Raw genomic sequence first — 20509 nt, forward strand, 5'->3', positions numbered from 1 at the left:
TTTTGCCAAATCAAAATTGGCTTTCCGGCCTGGAAACCAAGATAAGGCTATTAAGTACATTTATTTTAACACCCCAGGACACTTCCTAAGTATTTTCAAGCCAGAATTTGGAAGACAAAGGTGAATAATGTGACTTGCTCCCTTTGAATGCTTACAATCTGGTGGAGAAGGTGGACATCCAAGTATTTATTTGTAACCAGTGTTTTGAGGGCAAAATGCACGTGCCCTAGAGGGCAGGGGCACAGAAAAGTCTGTCTTGTTCATCACTTGTCCTTGATGTTGCACAGGGCCTGACACCTAAAAGGCTCTGTGCACAAAAGGAGCCCCAACTTCCAACAACAGCCAGGAAAGGCAGAGGAGCTCTCACAGAAAAGGATGATAATTAAACTGAACGAGGAGGCACCTGGAAATAGTGCTACCTTATAATTACTGGCGATGAGACTGACACCCTGGAACCTGCTCATAAGACCAGCATTCTCCCACCAGCTCCCTTCCTCACCCTGAGCGACTTGCTTCCCCTCTGGGCCACCCGCTTTTCAGCTGCAAAACAAGGGCGTTAGTGCCTGTGCGTGTTTGCGTGCGCGCAACTAAATCCTATAACGTTAGCGGGCGGAAAAAAATCCTAATACACAAAAACTGCAAGTTTGCACTACAACTGAATTCCCCTGTGGATAACAGGCAAACAACATTAACAGGAAACCGACAAAACCCAGCAAACAAAAGGAAGTGAAAGTTTTGGAAAACGGAAGGAAGAGCAGTTCTCAAACAGCTGGGCTGGCTCGGGGTCGCACGTAAAATAGTTCGGAGGATAAAAGTTAACTGAATGAGGACGAAGTGGGAAAGACAAGCGAGTAAAAGAAAGCTCCACTAGTTAGGTCGCTCTTTCTCTGGGCCTTTTTCCTACCTTCGGGACCCCCTCCCCCCCCCCCGCCCCCGCCGCCTCCCTCACCGCGCTTCTCTCAGTCTCTGACATTTAGCCTCCCCTCCCCCTCACCTCTCTGTCTCTCCGTCTCTCTCTCTCTTCCTCTTTTTCTCTTAGTCTCTCTCTCTCTCTGTTACTTCTCAAGGAGCGAAGGAGCGCAGTCTGGGGCGCGCACAGACCAGCTGTGGCTCTGCAGTCCTCTTTGGAGGTGTCCCTTGGCACCTGAACCTGGTGCTGGCCTGAGGTCCGACGGCCGCCAGGTGACGGGCGCGCTCTCCAGAAGCCCCTACCTAAGGGGCGGTGCCACTGGCAGGCGCCCAGCCCCCGCGGCCCCGAGACCCCGCCCCCCTCCGGGTTGCCGGTTTCCAGCACCTCTATTTTAAGGCACTATAGCACAGCAGCTGTGGCCTCAGTCCCCGCCTTCAGTGCTGTGGCTCGCGTGCCTTCCTCACTTCTCCTAAGGGCCTTGCCAGCATGGGTCCCTGGCCCGGCTCGCCGCTCGCCGCCCTCCTGCTGCTCCTCTTCAGCGCTAGCAACGTGCACTGCGACACTCCTGCCAACTGCACCTACCCTGACCTGCTGGGCACCTGGGTCTTCCACGTGGGCCGCAGCGGTTCTCAGCGCGAGGTCAACTGCTCGGTTATGGGTAAGCCGCCGGTGCCCTTGCACCCGCTTCCTTCCTGTGCCTACCCGGGGCTCCTTCCCTTTGGTCCCTGAGCCCTTCCCTGCAGCGCCCCCGCTAGGGGGAGGCCCGGAGGTCCTGGCGGGACTTGGGGTCCATGGGGGGCGTGCCCTCTACCGCTCCAGGGCAGCGACGTCAACGTGGAGCTGCTGAGAACGTCTCACTTCGCTCGGTCTTGGTTATTCCCGGGCCCCCAACACTTTTTGCAAGAACTTCCCCCCCCCGCCATGGTTTTCGTTTCTTGTTTTTGGGTTTGTTTGGTTTGTTAAAGAGTTGAGACCGTGCAATCTTATCTCCTCATCCCATCTGCAGTATTTTATTGTGCCAGTGAAAAATGAGCTCAAAGACTCTTGAGAATATAGCTTTTAGTTTCCTTTTATTAGGTTGTGGGAAAGAGCCCTTAAGCCCAGAGATTTTTTTTTTTTTTTTTTTTGCGGTACGCGGGCCTCTCACTGTTGTGGCCTCTCCGGTTGCGGAGAACAGGCTCCGGACGCGTAGGCTCAACGGCCGTGGCTCACCGGCCCAGCCGCTCCGCGGCATGTGGCATCTTCCCGGACCAGGGCACGAATCCTTGTGCCCTGCATCGGCAGGCGGACTCTCAACCACTGCGCCACCAGGGAAGCCCAAGCCCAGAGATATTGATGTGGACCTGAGAAAGCTTCTGGTACCACTACACAGTTTCATGTATTGCAGGGGGGGTAGTGATACCCACCAGGGTTCTTGGCCTTCGCCAATCAGAAATTGACTACAGGCCAGACAAGAAATTCAGGCAAGGCTTTATTGGGCCCCTGCTGCCGCAGGGCTAGTGAGAACAAGTAACAAGCTTGTTCCTTATATGGGGAGAGGGTATGGGCTGTGTCCAGTGGCGGGGGGTGGGGAGAGGGCTGGCTTGGGTGGTTTGCCCACCCCTCTGGGGGTGTTGAGTGCAGGGGGCATGCGCAATACCCAGTGTTTGCTCCGGACACCCAGTTTCTGCACAGGGCTCTTCAGAAGTGGCAGTTAAGTTTTTTGCTTTTTTGTATCTTTTTGTCCATAATGGGGCCCAATTGTGCATGCACGCAGTTATTTTTAGTCCCATATAGTTTCTTTGTATTTTGTTGCTGGAGGAGGTTTGTCCAGGTGCAAGCATTGCAGCACTTCAGCAAAGGGTCCCAGGTCCCAGCCTGTCTCAGTAGTATATAAAAGTTTTGTGTTTTTTTTATACCTCTTTGGCAAATAATTATATTTTGAAATGCCCAGAGCCAAGCACAGTGCCAGGGGTCATGGAAGGCTCTCAATAAATATCTAGTGTTTGAACACCCTGGAACATTCCATATGCCCTCAGATAACATGGCTATCCCAAGGACAAAGAATTTAGTGAAGGGAGAAGAAAAAACACACAGTCTTGGGTCAGGAAAGGCACTCTCGTTCTGCCCAAACCTTTACCACACTGTGGCTTGTGCAGAATGAGTGAAGCTCTCAACTGCAGTTTCCTTGTTAACGGAACAGAGATTGCCAGGTCATCTGTCACTAAACAGACTTACTCAACTGTCCAACTCCAAATGACTGTGTGGCATTTCATAGTACTGGGCATTATAACCATTTTCTCTTTTAAAAGTTGAACTTGGAGATCCAAAGCAGAAAGGAGATCAGGATTTGCAGTGTTCTGTCACATGGAATCCCCTATTTCTGAGCATTAATCTGAAACATGGAAAAATTGTCCAAAGTGTGGAAACCTCCAGATTGGACACAGCAGAACCCTTTTCAGGCAGCCTCTCTGCCTATATTCCATACCTTTGACCTTAATCTAATCAATTAAAGACACCCACAGATCTGAGTCCCCATTTTCTGAAGGTTAAAAGTTTAGTTCCATTTGGCACAAATTAGCTGTATAGGATAAAAACCTTGAGTTTGCTGAATACTTTGAAAGGATTCAGATTCTGAGGTTCTGAACTGTACAGCCATTTAGAAGAAAGATATCCATCCCATTTCTTCTCTGAAGAGATCATTTCCTTTGTTCTTATGATCTGGTAGCAAGTCTTTTTATATTTCCACTTTTTGATTACCATTTTGTCTTCTCATTTCTGCTGGTCATTTTCAACATACCCCATTTCTCCTTTTCTTCAGTGGAAAAATTTCTTCAGTGTTTGGATGCTCTGGGAAGGTAGTGGCTGTACTTTTTGGGGTCTCTCTGCCTTCTGGGCTACTTGACGTACTTTTGAGCCTTTGCTTCACATTCTTGCCTGAGACCCCTCTGGGATTATACAGAGGGAGGCACCAAAACGGGGACTCTGATACATTCACAAGCCAGATCCACCCACATTCAGTAGCATGAAAGGAAAGCAGCTTAAAAATAATGGAAATTATAGAGGAGCTTTGACCTCCCATTGAAGTCCACATAATTTTCCTTTGTTGTGCATTTTCTTTTCTTCAGGACCACCAGAAAAAGAAGTAGTGGTGCACCTTAAGAAGTTGGATACAGCATATGATAACTTTGGCAATTCTGGCCATTTCACCATCATTTACAATCAAGGCTTTGAGATTGTGTTGAATGACTACAAGTGGTTTGCCTTTTTTAAGGTTAGTTTTGTTGGAATATACATTCATATTTTCAATGATTTGATAACTGAAGCTTCTTCTAATGAGGAGACCCTCAGTATTTTAATTTTAGATTAAGAAGATAACCAGAAGGGATACCAATTTTCTGAAGAGAAATTAGATGGTGTAATTTTGCCACTTTATTTAAAATTATAACTTCAGTAGGTTTAAAAAAAATACATGATCTATATTTGAGTATGTATGATCCATCTCTATTTAAATTTACATTTTGGTAAGTATGACTAAATTCTTTATTTTCTTTATAACTACGTCTTTATTTCTAATTGTTGCCTTAGTCAATTGGCTTTGTACTGAATCTGTTGGAAAGATAGGGTTTTTATTATTATCTTGAGGTTATTATACTGTCCCTCTTATCATCGTTTGTTAGCTTTGAGAAATTGACCTAAATGACTCATTGAACTAGTATAATGTACTAAATATATTAATGTGAATAATTTATTTGACTAAAGTGGGACAGAGATGGAGAGCCTTGGAGTTACTCCTTGGGCTAATGAAAGCAGAAGGTAGCCTGGCCAGCCCAGCTTGTTTTCTTCTCTCACTAGGGAAGAACCGTTGTCCATTCTTATGGTCTTACACATTGCTTCTAATTGCAGACACACTCTAAGGTAAAATACTTGAGCACAAATTGCAGTCCATCCCAGATATCCTTCTGAAGTTGGAACGTTTCCTATTAGCAGGGTATTAAATAGTTTAACTAAATTGAATACGCAAACCTGAGACTAGCTGTTTCTTATTCTAAATAAAGTATAAGTAAAGACAGTTTTTCATGGGTTAGTGTCGGTAGCCTTTAAAACATCTGGTAAGAGTTGGCCAATTACAGGAATTTGTGGGAAGGTGAGGGAATGATTCTGTTAAAGATGATGAAAGACAAAGCACCAGGAAAAGACTAATTTCTAAATTTATTGTGATCGTTCATGTGGGTTGTGGCTTAATCACTAACTAGGATATGTTGTTAACATCTGAGCCAACCAAATTTCTAAGAATAGTAATGCCCAATTTTTTTTTTTTTTTTTTTTTAACTACGAGGACCCCTTCTTAATTGAAAAAAGAAAAGAGAAAAGTTGTCTCCCCTCACCTGGATTGGCTGTCTGATATTCAGCTGGTGGGAACCGGTCCATCCATGCTGGCCATTGAGGGCCAGCAGTCTGTTTTATTAGTTGAAGCCCATGCTTGACCAGTTATTAAATATTTTTAAATATCACCCCTAGATACTATGTATTTTTAAAAATCATAGCAGTATCTGTATGAGTTTTAAAAATTGTAGTGTGTATGCAGTAAATGTGATTCCATCTGAATATAATTCTTGGCCTGCATATTGATGAGCCTAGGGCTTTGTAGACCTTTGTAGGTACTCTGTTACAGTCCTTCAAAAGTTCTTTGCCTTCAGGTGGGGAGTGAATTGCCTATGGAATTGAGGCACAAGGAAAGAAATATTCAAGACAGTTGTTACCATGTACCTTCCTCCTTCCTCCACTTCTTCCTCTTGCCCCTGCTTTTTCCCACCTCTCCCTTCCTCTTCTCCTTTTGTTGATACAAAATAGGTAATCGATATTTATTTAAAACATGAAAATGAAGTAGAATTCAGTTGAGAAATACGTTGCATAAATTACTTAAGTACAGGATAGGGTGTCGTATATAAATAGATGAGTGCATAGTTTTACCCATTTGGCTTAGAAGACTTTTCATTCTTCAGTTCTGTAGAATTGGAGAAACTGGTGGTGGAACTTCTAATGACACCATTACTTACCTGAGACATAATCAGAAACAGGCAAGGGCAGTTTCCCTCCGGTAATATTTTCCCATCAGTCTGTCTGCTCTCAGCTTGAATACGAGTCCAGAGATGGTGGGGACAGAGGGAATGGCTGGTAGCTGAATGAGGAATCGGAACACTTCTTTGTACAGTTGACCCTTGAACAACACAGGTTTGAACTGCGTAGGTCCACTTATACAGAGATTTTCTTTTCAATAATAAATACTATAGTAAATATATACACAGTCCGAGGTTAGTTGAATCTGCAAATGGTGATCCAGGGTTGGTTGATTCCTTAGATGTGGAAACCCGTATATTGAGGGCTGACTATAAGTTATAGGTGGGTTTTCAACTACTTGGAGGGTTGGTGCCCCAAACCCTGCGTTGTTCCTTTGTTCAAGGGTCAACTCTATTTCTCTTTAAGTCACAGTATAAGCAAATTTGGTATTTTTCTGTAGCCTCAGAACATTAGTTGCAGATCAATAAAGGCTTTTTAAAGCCAAATGAAGTTGTAAGTGTTCTCAACCATATGTGGGAAGAGTCAGTGCATACACTGGTTGTAGGGTAGAACCCTACCTGATCATAGGCTTCTGGACAGCATTCTCTTATTAGGAATAAAAGTAGAAGAGTGTTCTTTTGCTACTGATTTCAGTGTATTTTTTAAAGTGTTCATTTGACCAGAACCATCATCAGGACCATGTTTTCTTTTCCTCCTAACAAATCAGCCACTCTGGTCAGTAGTTAGATCATGTGATAAGGATCATAATTTCAATAAGCAGAACAGAACGTACACAAGATACTTGATTTTAAACTTTCTCTTAACACAATCAAGTAGTTCCAGATAAACATATTTTGCAGAGTGATAAAATGCCATGTTCTTTTAGCAAATCCAACTGAAAAAGTAATGGGGAGTAGCAGAATTTAACAAATTTAAGAAAAATGATAAAGTGGAGTTGACTTTACATAATAGGGCAGTCAAACACTTTTGGAATGATACTTGTTAACATTAAAGGCTTGCTGGATTTTACCGTAAGCCTCGGGGTATTTCCTACAGTGGTGCTGGGGAATCCATGCTGGGTGTGTAACTCAAGAAACCTCACCTATTTAATGAATAAAGCATGTGAGATTTTTTTCCTACAGATTTTAGAAGTATCTTTTAAATGAAAAGTAATTTATTTTTAAAAAAGAACAATTATCAAGATATAAGCAGTGTTTACTATTCAAGTTTAGGTGCCTTATGTAAACTACGCCATAATCCACTCAACCTACTGCTATTGCAGAAGTATCTGACAAATTTTTGCCATTTAGACCCTCCACTGTTATTCTACAAATCAGTTGGATTTCCAGGAGTCTTCCTTAATTCACAGCAGACCCTACCACTTGTTTCCTTTTGCCCTCTTCAGATATGCTTTCATGAGGTTGTTTCTTTGAGTTGTTCCTGCTAGTTTGCTGAGCGGGTGTTACATGCAAGGTATTCTATTAGGTTCCTGCTCCGCCTTCTGTTCCTCTGTTCCCCCAGATCAGCCTGCAGCTCAACAGAACAGACAGCTTCCACATCATTCTCCCTGAATGCCAACTTCGGAGCAGTTGTGACACCACTTTTATTGCTAGGAACTTGCTTTTATTAAGTTCTACTTATTCAGGCCTCACCTGGAAAATAAGCAGAATTTTTCATGAATTGAGGTTCTTCGACCTTTTTTCCCTTGGTTTTAACGGCTTAAGAAATTGGGAGTGGAGTGGGGATGATTTTTTTTTTTTTTTTTTTTTTTTTTTACATAGGACTTTAAGCTAGATAAAAGCTTGGAAGGAAATCTTGACACTGGAAATTTATACATAGTTTGAGTTAGGCAGGAAGCACTAGGTGTACATTTTTGAAAGACACTTTTTTTCTACTCAACTTCCAGCATAGATTCAGTTATCAGAAAACTTTGGCGGGGTTACAAACTCACATGAATTTAGGGCTCACCCAGGCAAATACCTAAGCATTTAAAACAACTTTTGTAAAACAATAAGGAGTTATTCAACCTATGGCAAAATGGAAACTTCCCTAGAGATGTTCAGATTCAGTTTTCCTTTAAAATAATGCGCTGGCCAAAATAAAAGACCATCTGCACAAGCCAGTTTCTAAGACTATCAAATTTTAATAGCATTACCATTTGATTATAATTGGCACACTCCAGTAAATTTGCACCCTTTAAAAGTAGCTGCAGATGAAAAACAACCAACCTCTTGTATAGAAACACGCAATGTAACAAAATAATGTAAAGGATGTTTGATTACGGCTGACTTTGTGATGGGTGGGTAAGCAATTGTTTTTTTCTTCTTTACACTTCTGTGGAATTTGTTCATTTTTTACCATGAGCATGTATAAAGCTCCTCTACACCGTCCTCTACCAAATTGCCAAGGAAGGAAGTGGTATGAAACAAACTCAGCTTCAAAGAATACCCTCAAGTTGCATAAGCTTTCTAACCTTTTACTGTTTCTCACTTTACTTTCTCTGAGGCTGTAAAAGGGGGCAGTAGCGAATGAACTCAGATTTTATTTTGGACATTAAGCTACTCAAGGGCTGAAGAAGATGCATAGAAGGGAAACTAGACTCATGAGGCTGAAAACTGAATTTGGGGATAGTTAAGCAGACTTCACTGATTTCTAATTGAGTTTTTGTTTGGGACCTACCAGTCTTTGTAGAACTATAAGCTAAAAACACGACCGTGAGTATTTCTAAAGCAGGTTGGTACTCAAAACAAGAACAGTATATTGGGAAATCCATACCAGAGGATTTATTTACCCATTTTGTGTGCTAGTGACTTACAGATTTCAAGCTTGTCACAACAGTTAGAAATGTGAATCATGTGTTCCTACAGTAAAGGATTTGGGAGTCTCGCGCAATTTTTCTGTTGTGCCTTCTGGGTTCATTTTTAAGATATAACAAACTTTCAGAATATTTGTTATTGGGATAGATTTACCTGTTTTGATACAGATTCAACACACCAAGATGAGTTTGTCTTTTTTTAAAAAAATAACTTGATGTTTACTTTTAAAAGTGTTTAAATTGAGGAAAAGAATCAGAAGTTAAGCACTTAACACATGTCTGGGTATTTGTTTTCTTTCATGATGTTGCTTAATCTCAACGTAATGACTCAGTTTTCCATTGTAAACCCTTCGTAGGATGTCACTGATTTTATCAGTCAGTTTTTCATGCAACTGGGAACTGTGGGGATATATGATATGCCACACCTGAGGAACAAACTGGGTGAGCTCCATTGAAATATTTTTAACTTTCTTACTAAAACCAAGCTTCCCTCCTCCTTGGTGGCTTATAAAAATTAATGCTTATTTACTCATCAGGGAGAGGAAGATGGAGAACAGAGAGATTATGGTTTTCTTATAGATTTCTTGCTTGAGCCTGCTTATTTGCTACTTCTTATGTGCCTTCACATTTATTTTCATGTTAGTATGTTCTGTTTGCACACATCAGATTAGCTTTCTCAAGCATGATGCTTATAACGTAAGTGGACATGAAACCAAAAAGATAAAGACCCAGTTAAGGAAAGGTTGGTTCAAATTCAGTTCACATCCTTGAAGTAGCTATGCTGCCTGAGGTTGCTCATTCTTTTCTAAAAAGACTCAAGAGGGACCCATGTGAACCATGGCATTTTAGTTGTCTTCCAGTAGAGAAGGTGGCTCTGCCAGAGAAATTGACGTACCTGTTAGTCATCCCTTTGAGACATCACCTATCATTTTTTAAACTGGTTCCTTCTCAGAACAGACTGTTGACTAGGGAGAAGAGGATCTTTTTCACTCTGTACATTCTCCTCACACTTTCAGAATAGATGTTTTAATCATTGCTCTCTCTGGATCCATAAACTGAGATGTCTAAAATTTTGATGGAAAAATGGGTGGTTAGAGAGAAAAAGTTAATAGGGACTTACCCTCCCTTACATTTCATATAACAGATTTTCCCCTTTCCCTTCCTCTTTTACTTAGCTCTTAAGTAAGGAAGTGAGATATGAAAAAGGGAACTGGGGCAAGTGTTGAAAGCACCAGAGCCTTATCCTGTATCAGCGTTTTTCAAACTGTTTAATGGGCCAGCGGTGGCCCACACATGTGCCAGGAAGGGATTACTCATAAGTTGTATCGCTTCATCTTGTTAAGCTTTAAAGGTTGTTCTAGGCAGCCACTAATAAAACATCAAAGTGAAAATTAGAGCTGAAACCAATAAGCTCTTTCTTCTGAATTTATTTCTGGTAATTGAGTAAGTGTAGACTGCCTTAAATAGTTTTCTTTCAGAACTTCTCACAATCTTTAATATACTGTATGGTGATAGCTGAGAAGGGAGATATGATAGGAAGGTTTTCTAAAATAAGTTTACCATTATTTCCTCACAAAAATTTAAGGTATCCTCAGAATGCAGTTTACAAAATTCTGTCTTAAAACTTTCATTCTTTCTCCTTATTAGGGAGATGCTTCTACCAGCAGAAAAGATTGACCCTAGTATTTGATCTGTAAATGTAAATGGGATAAATAGTCTTGTACCTAGAAACATTGATCCAAGTAGCATTAAGCCTACATTTAGAATTTGTAAGGCGTATATGTTATTATGTCTCGGTTGCTAGATTAGCCTCTTTCTTAACTACATTTCAAAACTATATTAGGCTTATTTGGTAGCATTTAACTTAAAATGCATCTGCATGTGCTTCTTGAGCATATTGGCTGCATGCACGATATGTATTGCTTAAGCATTCAGCTGTTGAGAATGGCGGCTTTTTGTGAATGTCTTAAATAGCATGAAAAAATACCTGCATCTGAAATACTAAATACTAGTATTTTTTTTTCACTTAAAGAAATTAATATGTTTAAATTTTTAAGAGACAGTATGATCCTTGTTGGCTTGTAACTCTAGTTTTTATTGTCTTTTAGTTATTAAATAGAGCATCTGTTGAGGGGCTTTTTTAAAACCACAGCCAAAAACAGACTTTGGGGCTAAGAGGCAAGAGGCAGAGCAGCATGCGGCAGTGGACCTACCTACCTCTAACAGCTAGCAGGAGGCCTCTAGCAGCTACAGTCCCTTCTGGAGTCTTTATGTGCATGTAACATACAAAGGAGTCCTGGTAACCTACCTCCAAGGCAGCTGCCCTCCTGAACACTTCCTTGGAAAGCAGCAACTGCCATTCTGGAATGTGAACAACCAAAGACCAAGCAGGAAAAAGAAAAAAAACCTGGAAGTCTTAGGTGGCTTCGCCCTTCAGCCTTTGAATAAAAGGAACAATATGCAACATACATTTCTTTCTTATTTTCTCTTTTGAAAACTCTTCTGTTGAAATGATTTTTTCAGACTGCTTTTAGGACTTGACTTGTTTGTTTGATTTTGTTAACAGTGCAAATTTTACTCACAGTTAAATGAACTTCCCAAGTGCCTTCTCTTTCTCTAATTACCTTGACACCTATTATAAGAATAAAATTAGGCTTCAGAATATCTTGAGATGTACAGATACATCATGGGTGGGAAGATGGTCCCAGGGGGACATGTTTGGGGGAGGAGGCTTTCTGAGATAAACCAAACGGCTGAAGGGTCTCTTTTTATAGATCATAGATCTGCAGTACCCCTGCCCAGAAAGATGGTATGATTAATACATTTTTTTTTTGGTGTTTTTTAAAATTAGGTGCCAGCCTTGTGCTAAGAACTTGACATGCTTTATGTTACAAAAATCCCATGAAGTAGATATTACTAGCTTCAATTTTCAGATAGGGAAAATTAGTCTCATACAGTGCTTAAACTCACACAGCTTCTAACTGTAGAATGATATGGGCTATTTGTCAAGTTTGTTTCACAAACAAGTATTGGTACTTGAAGTCACATTTTGGGCAGGTTTTCTGGTGAATCATAGTCTGTAAGCATCACAAATGTTAGTTCAGTGCACTGTATTGGCTCTTGTTGAAATTTTAGGAGAAGAATTGGCTTGAACCTTAGATTTCCTTACCAAATGAGACTACTGACTTTCTTTCCTAAGCCCAGGTACCTTATTCAAGACAAAAATTTACTTTTTCCTTCTCTTTATGGTTCTCCAAATTGAAGGAGAGTTTTGTAACCTTCAAGTTAAGTACCCTTGCTAAGTTTACTTTTCTTTTTTTTTTTTTTGCGGTACGCGGGCCCGTCACTGTTGTGGCCTCTCCCGTTGCGGAGCACAGGCTCCGGACACGCAGGCTCAGCGGTCATGGCTCACGGGCCCAGCCGCTCCGCCGCATGTGGGATCTTCCCAGACCGGGGCACGAACCCGTGTCCCCTGCATCGGCAGGGGGACTCTCAACCACTGCGCCACCAGGGAAGCCCAAGTTTTCTTTTCTTAATTACACTATTGTTCTAACTGATTGCTGTCTTTTAGGTCTTTCCTGTTAATAAACAATGAACTAGTCTCCTCCTCATTTGTTTAGAGCCGATTAAACATCAGCCTTGGCAAACCAAAAATGTGGGGCTACACCTAATTCTAATTGTCTGGGAGGACTTTTCTGCATCCCTTGAATTGCTTCTTGAGTGGAAGAGTCTTTCTCTAGATAGTAGGTTGTCATCATTACTTTATTGGTTCAGATAATTATTTATATCATTTGAGAGGCATTGGTCTGCTGTTCTGGGAAGGTTATATCTTATAAAAACTAAATAAGAGTACATCCGACTGCCACCTGGATACTTTCTTCTCTCCTGATGATTCTTTTTTTTTTTGCGGTACGCGGGCCTCTCAGTGTTGTGGCCTCTCCGTGTTGTGGCCTCTCCTGTTGCGGAGCACAGGCTCCGGACGCGCAGGCTCAGCGGCCATGGCTCGTGGGCCCAGCCGGTGAGCGGCATGTGGGATCTTCCCGGCCCGGGGCACGAGCCTGCGTCCCCTGTATCGTCAGGCGGACTCTCAACCACTGCGCCACCAGGGAAGCCCTATCCTGATGATTCTTTGTCACTCAGGATCTTGATGCCACCTCTGTGAAATTCCCCAGCTTTCTCCCTTACTGGGAGGAATGCTCTTATTTTGGTTCCAATTGTACTTTGCAGGTATCTCTGCCCTGGTAGTACTAACTCTGCTGTAAAAGGAATGACTTGATAGCGTGTCATCTTCTTCCAGACTGAAGATCTGTGTATCTTCAGCACCTAATGCATGTAGAACTTTATCTTGGAACTTTAGTTTGGAAAATTATCCACATTTCTCTTGTCTTTTCAAAGACTTCAAAAGTAATACCAGCTTACAAAGAATTAATTCTATAGGGTTCTAGAAGCCCAAATCAGGAACGGTACTATGTTTATATTTTTGGTCCTCTGTTCTAAAAAAAATATTAGGTTACATACTTACAGCGTTCTGTAAGAGTTGTATATTTTCAAACTGATTGTCCGGATGTAAATACTGACAAAGCAACCAATGTGTGTAAGAATATATTTAGCAAGGCATCTAAAATCACCCCTACTAAAGTGTTCCCCCCCCCACCCCGTTTCTTTGAGTATCTTTGCATCTAAATGTTTGGTTTGATTATGAAAGAGAAAACTTGGGTACAAAATTGCAGGTATTTGTGTTAGTAGGCCCCATAATAGATTACTGTTTAGCATTCTCTGTTGTAATTGCCTGTTTGTCCTTTCCTCTGGCCTTTAAACTCCTTGAGGGCAATGATCAACGTTGTATTAATGACCATTTTATTCCTTATGTATAGTTCAATATGTGATAAATAATAGGGCTTCAATAAATATTTGTAAGAGAAAGAAAATTGAATAATATACCATTGTGTTCTGTTGTTTTATTGTTGTGTTTCTGAAAGTATTTTTACTTTGTGTCCTTAGAGGCTATGGTAGACCCTCAGGCCATAGTTTTTGAATGACTTTGTAGAAAACAGATGAGACTTTAACATTTTATTCTGCTTATATATTTTAATTTTTTGTGTGAGACTGTAGAGGCTAAGATAAACCTCAGAGTTAAAAATAGTGAAGTTCTAACTTTCAGAATTACTAAAAAGTAAATTAGCTGTCATGGGGAAATAGTGAGCTTTATCTGTGACTGCAGTGGCTCCCCAAAGCCTGGATAACCAAGGACTCAAACTAGCCTAGGGTGCTGTGGGCTGTGCCCCCACCCCCTCCTTCTTAAGAAGCACCAGCTAAAGGTTAGAGTCAATGAACTCTAAAATTTCTAACAACCTTACAGTTTAAGAGATTATGAGCAAATAAGTGAGGAATGAGCCAAGGGACTTTGTCTGCCTTGCTGGGTGTCAGATTGCTGTTTTCTGAACTAGTTCTGGAACATATATTTTGGTTTAAATGGAACATCTTTTCAGCCCTGGAAATAAATTTATGGTCCGCCATTTTCATGTGTAAATCTGATTGCCAGTTCCTTCAGTAAAATGCTGCAGGTTATTTGGTTGCAACCACCGCAGCAATTTCCTGGCAGTCTCACAACTCATTAAAATTCAACTTTTTAAATAAATGGTTAAGTCTGGTTAGTGGGCAGAAAACGGAAGCTAATCCTTGAAACTGCCAGGGAAGTTTGTTTCTGAGGTAAGATGTGACACTCTTGGTTGGGTTGGAAAAATACCAATTTAGCAAAAGATGCCTTCTTCTCCTTTGTTGCCATCTAATGGCTTCATTCACACTCCAGACCTGACAGCAGATGGAAGCAGTTAATCTGCGCTTACGTAGACATGTACAGTAAACAAATGGCAAAAAATTGAATAAACACTCTTTGTTCTTCAGTATTTCTGGAATGTAATCTCTCTATATGTGTGGTGTATCATCAAACCATTTAACTTCATGCAAGGTGTTCTTTTCTGAAATGGTGAATGATATTGATGGATTAGACCTAGATGTCCAGATTTTTAATAGGTATTCCATAGTATGTATACATACATTTAAAAAATTATATACATGCACTATGATACTAACATGTTTGCTATCAAACATGAAATAATATTAAATGATTAAATATTTGATTTATTTATTGTCACAAAAACATGTCCTGCCAAAATATATCTCATTATGATATTCTTTGGAAACAATGTAAAACTATGTTTCATTATCATGATTTTGTTGCCAAAAGCAATGTAAGGATTTCTGTTACCCATCATTTTTATTACTGCCAATTTTCAACATTTGGAAACAATTTTCTAGTTAAAATGTTTCAAGTAAAGAATTTTAATTTTGACACATTTTGTTAAAAGTATGAAAGTGTCACTGGTAGAGTTTAGAAGAATTACTGTTTGGTATTTAAATGATGTTTGGTGTTAAATGATGACAATTTAATGGGCAAATTTTAAAACGGAGACATTTGCTTTATGGATAAAACAGATTAAAAAGTGAATACCGCAACGCTGGAACCATTTCAAAACATGTTTTCAAAAACTCATACCAGGAATAGGGCAAATGTAAGCTTTGTTATTTTCCTATGTTTTCTTATATTTACATCATTAGTGTTTGCAAATCCTGGTTTCTTTGCAAGTATTATTTTAAGCCACATGTTCATTTTGTGCGAGTTAGCTTAAGTACATCAGATGTACATAAGTGAGTTTAAGCACGCACGTATAAAAGGGAATGTGCTGTGTCCTAACCATCTTTAGGCAGCATACTGCACATAACAGGTGAACATCTGACATTGGAACTGAGTGGGGTTATCAGTGTTGCTTTGTATATTAAATAATAGTGGAGGTTGGTTTTCAATTTTATTTCTATGCTACAAATAGAAATCGAAATTATAAGATTTTTCTTTCTGATATTTTAATGGATTGTCTTCTCATTTTGGAAAATCACTGGTTGACAGGATAAAACCCGTATCAACTGCTCAGTTGACAGTTTGGGCTAGAGTATCAGTTCTTTGACAGCATGAGTAAAGTCTTAAATGGCTTTGTATCCCATGTGGTAACAGTTGGTAGTGTTTATATTGTTACTTGTTTAGTGTTTTATAACTTTTTAAACTCTTCAAACTTCAGTGTCATCCTTATTCTCAATAGGAATCCAGTGAAGTAGAGATCATTCCCATTATCAGCTGAAGAAACTGAGGCTCCTTAGTTGCGACTTGCTCAAGGTTACATAAATAAGTGGCAGAACAGGGATTTAAAGGGCAGAGTCCTTTTTCATTAAAGTACATTTTTCTCATAGCTAGTGCATTATGTAAAGGAAGTATTCAAATATTTGCTAATTGTAATCAGGAAAACAGTGGAACAAAAGGTATAAGTGATCCCCCCCCCCCCTTAGTGTCAAAAAGCAGTTGAGAAAGAGATCTGGGATAAATAACTTAAGTTCTAAAATATCCCAACCTTTTCTTTTTCAGTTGGTTAACATTAGTAGGTAATTGGATGGAATTGGAGAATTGATAAAGTGAATGGGAAATTGAAGACTGGTGGTTTCAAGAATGTTTGGCAACCCAACGTTAATCTTGAAGAAGCAAATGGAGAGTTACTGAATCCTAGTAGTTTTCTAAACCCAAGTGCTAGGGTTTGGAATTCCTTCAGATTTTATGCAATTATCTATTTGTTGCAATAGAAATTGGCATAAATGAATAGAAACTTAAATTATGCCATCTGTGCAAGGCAGTATTCAGAGACTGATGTTTATATAAATAAAATAAATGAAAACCCTTAGAAAAAAAATTAAGCTACATTTCAAGCTGGATAGTGTGGCCAAAACTTCAACTTCTTAATTGGTAATAATGTCAGAAATCACAAAAGATGTATTTTACAATAGCAGGAAAAATGACAAACATTGAGAACATTCAAATCAAGAAAATAACGGGGGCACAGTGTGTGGTCCTCTCAAATTAAGGTACTGAGTACTTGGCTTCTTGGGGGGTTAAATATCTCTTTTCTACTAAGTTGTAGCTGTCCTGCACAGTGGCATCACAGTCCTGTCCTACCTTTCATTAGGTAATTTCAGGTTCTAAAAGAAGACCAAATTATTTTAGACTGGGAAAACTACAGAATAAAATAAAATAAAAATTTTAAATGGAAAATAATTCCATCAATTTAATGTATAAGAAGTGGTACATAAAGATAGCATCTCTTGGTAATTTGCTAAGTAAAAACAGTTGTAGTGTTTTAGGATTATTTAGGGTTACTTAGAATGTATAAATATTCTATGTAAGTAAGGAGTATGTCTAAATTATTTACCTGGCTTTGTGAATAATAAATAAGAAATCCACAGATGTAAGGACTGTGTAGTTAGGAAACTTGAAGGGATATTTTGGAACTTTCAGGTCAACTTAAATTTACAAGTAGGGAAACTGAGGTTTGGGGAGGAAAACTGACATTTCTGAAGTAATAGGCGAAGTCAGAACTTGGGTCTCTGTGACCCACTTCTTTTAATTATAAATTTCTTTTAATTATAAAAGTGTCACTCTTCTTTTAATTATAAATTTTTCTAAGTTTCTTGTGTTATTGTTTAAATAGGACTTGGCATTTGTTGTTCTTTCTGTTATTCATTTTTTTATTCACTCATTCAATAACTAATTGCTTTCTAGTGCCAGTGTCCTAGTTAATGAATAAACAAAAAAATCCTCTTCTCACAGTGGTTACGTGGAAAGAACAACCCTCACAGGCTGTTAGGAAAATTAAATGGGTTAGTATACATAAAATGCAACCTATGAGGTTGAGTCTGTTATCATCATCCTGATTTTATAGATGAGGACATTGAAAGTACAGAGAGGGTAAGTAACTTGTTCAGGATCACACAGCCAGTAAGTGGCAGAGCTGGATCCAGTCCAGGTAGTCGAGCCTGCAGACCAAGTCCTTTACCTCTGCCCTGTATCAAAAACCCTTGACAGAAAGGGTAAAAAGCCTGGACTAGCCAGGACAACATAGACACCTGAATAGTGGGAAATCACCATTAGGGCTACTGGAGAATTTAAGTGACCCCTAAAAAGGGTCTTGGGCAACAGTTTGGATCTGACTCATGAGAGCCAATTAATTTCCAGCTTTGTTTTTTAAAGGAAATAATGAATAAAGCAATGATTCTTGTAACCTTTAAACTCATATTTTAATTCTCTCTTCTCTAACTTTGCAAAGTCACTTTTTTTTTTTCCCATGAAAAACATAATGCCTATTATCCCAAAAGATCATTGTGAGGCTCACATGATAATAGGTGAAAACCCTTTGCAAATTGCTTAAGCATTTCCTGCATGGTTTCTAGGTATCTCCTCTCCGTGTTTTTGGCAATTGACCTGTATGTTTATTTCTCTAGCACTTTGTGAGAAGACAAAGTGTATGAAGAAATGTTGCATGGTATTTGGGAAGAATGCTTGGTTATAAATTCTAGTTCAACCATCTCTTTTAGGTCTCTTTTTTTGTCCCCCGAGACTGTATTATCTTTATGTTCTCTTGAACCTCTAAGATTTCTGAGTAATCTGTAAAATGTTTATAAAGTATGATGTGATAGGTAAATGTTAAGGTCCTGTAGTTCTGTAACATTGATGGTGAAGGGTATAGAGTTGTTGAACAAATATGAACGGTAAGGATCTTTAGCACAATCGGTCATGCTTCAGTGATATTTTTTCCCCCTCCAATCAAAATAACAAATCAGCCTTTTCCTCACAGGGGAAGTTCATTTGGTGTTAGCCATCATGCTTATAAGTTGTGCCAACTAGGTGAACAAAAAGCACACTGATGAGAAACATGGGGCCCATTTCTTCTAACTTGAATGCCCCTGACTCTTTTGGTACATTGAGAAAGTCATTTCATCTGTGATCTAAATTTTCTGCTTAGGTGGGGAAATTTCCCAGGCTTTTTCAAGCATGGTTAACTTGCTGGACCACATGATCTGGGTTCAAATAAATAACCACCTTATTTACATGTCTGTTTATTTCGTTGAATACCCAGCGTCTTAAGGTCTGGGGCTGCATCAATACATATGTGCATGTGTGCCTAGCACCTAGCACCTAACGTGATGCCTGGGAAATATTATGTGACCAATAAGCATTTGATAAATAAGTGAAAGAACTTAGCAAAATACAAAATAGGTTATACAAATCATGTTTTTTTTCAGGAAGTGTAATCATAATCCTAGACAGGTCAGAGTTAGTCTCTAGCAACATCTGAACCATCCTTTGTAGGTGTCCTCTTCTAGGGCTTTGTAGGCTATGTTTCTTATCCTTAGGAAATTCATCACCTTTTTAAAGTGATGAATTTCACGAAATGTATATAACTATCTTCATTTTGTAAATAACCAAGAAAATCCCACCCAAAGATCATTTTCACCTTTCATTTTTTAAAAATAGTATTTCATAAAAATTTTACTTATTTGCACTCCACTTAAGTACTATCTTGTAGTTTTTTCCTCTTAATACATCATAGGTTATTTTTCTTTCTTTCTTTCTTTCTTTTTTTTTTTTTTTTGGCTGCACCGCACAGCTTGTGGGATTTTAGTTCTCCAAACAGGGATCGAACCTGGGCCCTTAGCTGTGAGAGCGTGGAGTCCTAACCACTGGACCACCAGGGAATTCCCAGGTTTTCTTTTTTTTTTTATTGTTCTATACAGAGAGGTCAGCAAACTTTTTCTTAACAGGGTCAGATAGTAAATGTTTTAGGCTTTGTGAACCTTATGGTCTCTGGGAGCTCCCCAGTCCTGCTGCTGTAGCACCAAAGCAGCCAGAGATAAGATATTCAATCCTATAAACAAGTGGGTCTGGCTGTGTTCCAATAACACTATTTATAAAAGCAAGCAGCCTTCCCTAGCCTCTTCTACTGTAATGAACATCTTCCTGTGTTTAGCCTTTTTTTTTCATTTATGTGTATTTGACAATTTCTACAAGGTAGCTCTGAAAAACTCTTAAAGCCTTGTCAGACTGCTTTCTAATAACAGCACTGGTGGGGGTGAGCAGTGGCCTACCCCCGGCTGGCCTGTCTGCATCATACGAGGTTGCCAATATCGAACAGGTTTTGATTATAAAAATAGTAGTTACAGATAGTTCAGCATAATAAATATAAACTTTATTAACCTTTTCACGCAACATACCCTCCAGTGTTGCAGCCTGGTCGTGTCCTAGGCCTTTATTTCAGTGTTCCTGTATCCCGAGTTGGGGCTTTGGCAGGGAAATGAGGAGTGGTGAGCCAAACTCATGCTAGTGGAGATATTCTTAGCCAGAGGTAGGGAGACTGGCTTCACAGTGTTAGGAACCACCAAGGAAGAAGCAAAATGTACATATGAATAGCCCAAAGTAACTTACCTTGTGTGGCAAGAATCCCAGGATTCAGACCTAGCTCTTTTGAATTCTAAGGCCATACATTTTTAACTCTATGCCTCAATATGATTTGAATTCAGAGTCAGATGCAGTAAGGTAGTTTTACCTTTAAGAGTAGTTTAGCCTACACATTCCTTTAAACTTGGGGTTTGCAAACTATAAGTCTGTTTTTGTAAATGAAGTTTTATTGGAACACAATGTAGTTCATTCACTTATGCGTTTCCTGCGTACCTTTCACACTGCAGTGGTAGAGTTGAGTGATGATGACAGAGGACTGATAACCTGCATTTACTGTTTGGCCCTTAAAAAGAAGTTTGCCACCCCCTCAGCATAGGTAAAGTAGCATCCATTATATTAGATTCAGTCCACA

The 20509-nt window shown here is 39.6% G+C and overlaps 1 protein-coding gene across 1 annotated transcript in view; it reads left to right on the forward strand.

Annotated features, from left to right (window-relative positions):
* The first annotated feature begins 1283 nt into the window (after positions 1-1283).
* The window catches only part of CTSC (cathepsin C), a 40909-nt gene continuing 21683 nt past the window's right edge, over positions 1284-20509 (forward strand). The window contains exons 1-2 of the mRNA XM_082844514.1: positions 1284-1568; positions 4018-4163. Coding sequence (XP_082700640.1) covers positions 1397-1568; positions 4018-4163 — 318 coding nt within the window. The 5' untranslated portion in view covers positions 1284-1396. The remainder of the gene's footprint in view (positions 1569-4017; positions 4164-20509) is intronic.

Source organism: Leucopleurus acutus (assembly GCF_964270905.1).
Source record: "Leucopleurus acutus genome assembly, chromosome: 8".
In the NCBI taxonomy this organism is placed as follows: Eukaryota; Metazoa; Chordata; class Mammalia; order Artiodactyla; family Delphinidae; genus Leucopleurus; species Leucopleurus acutus.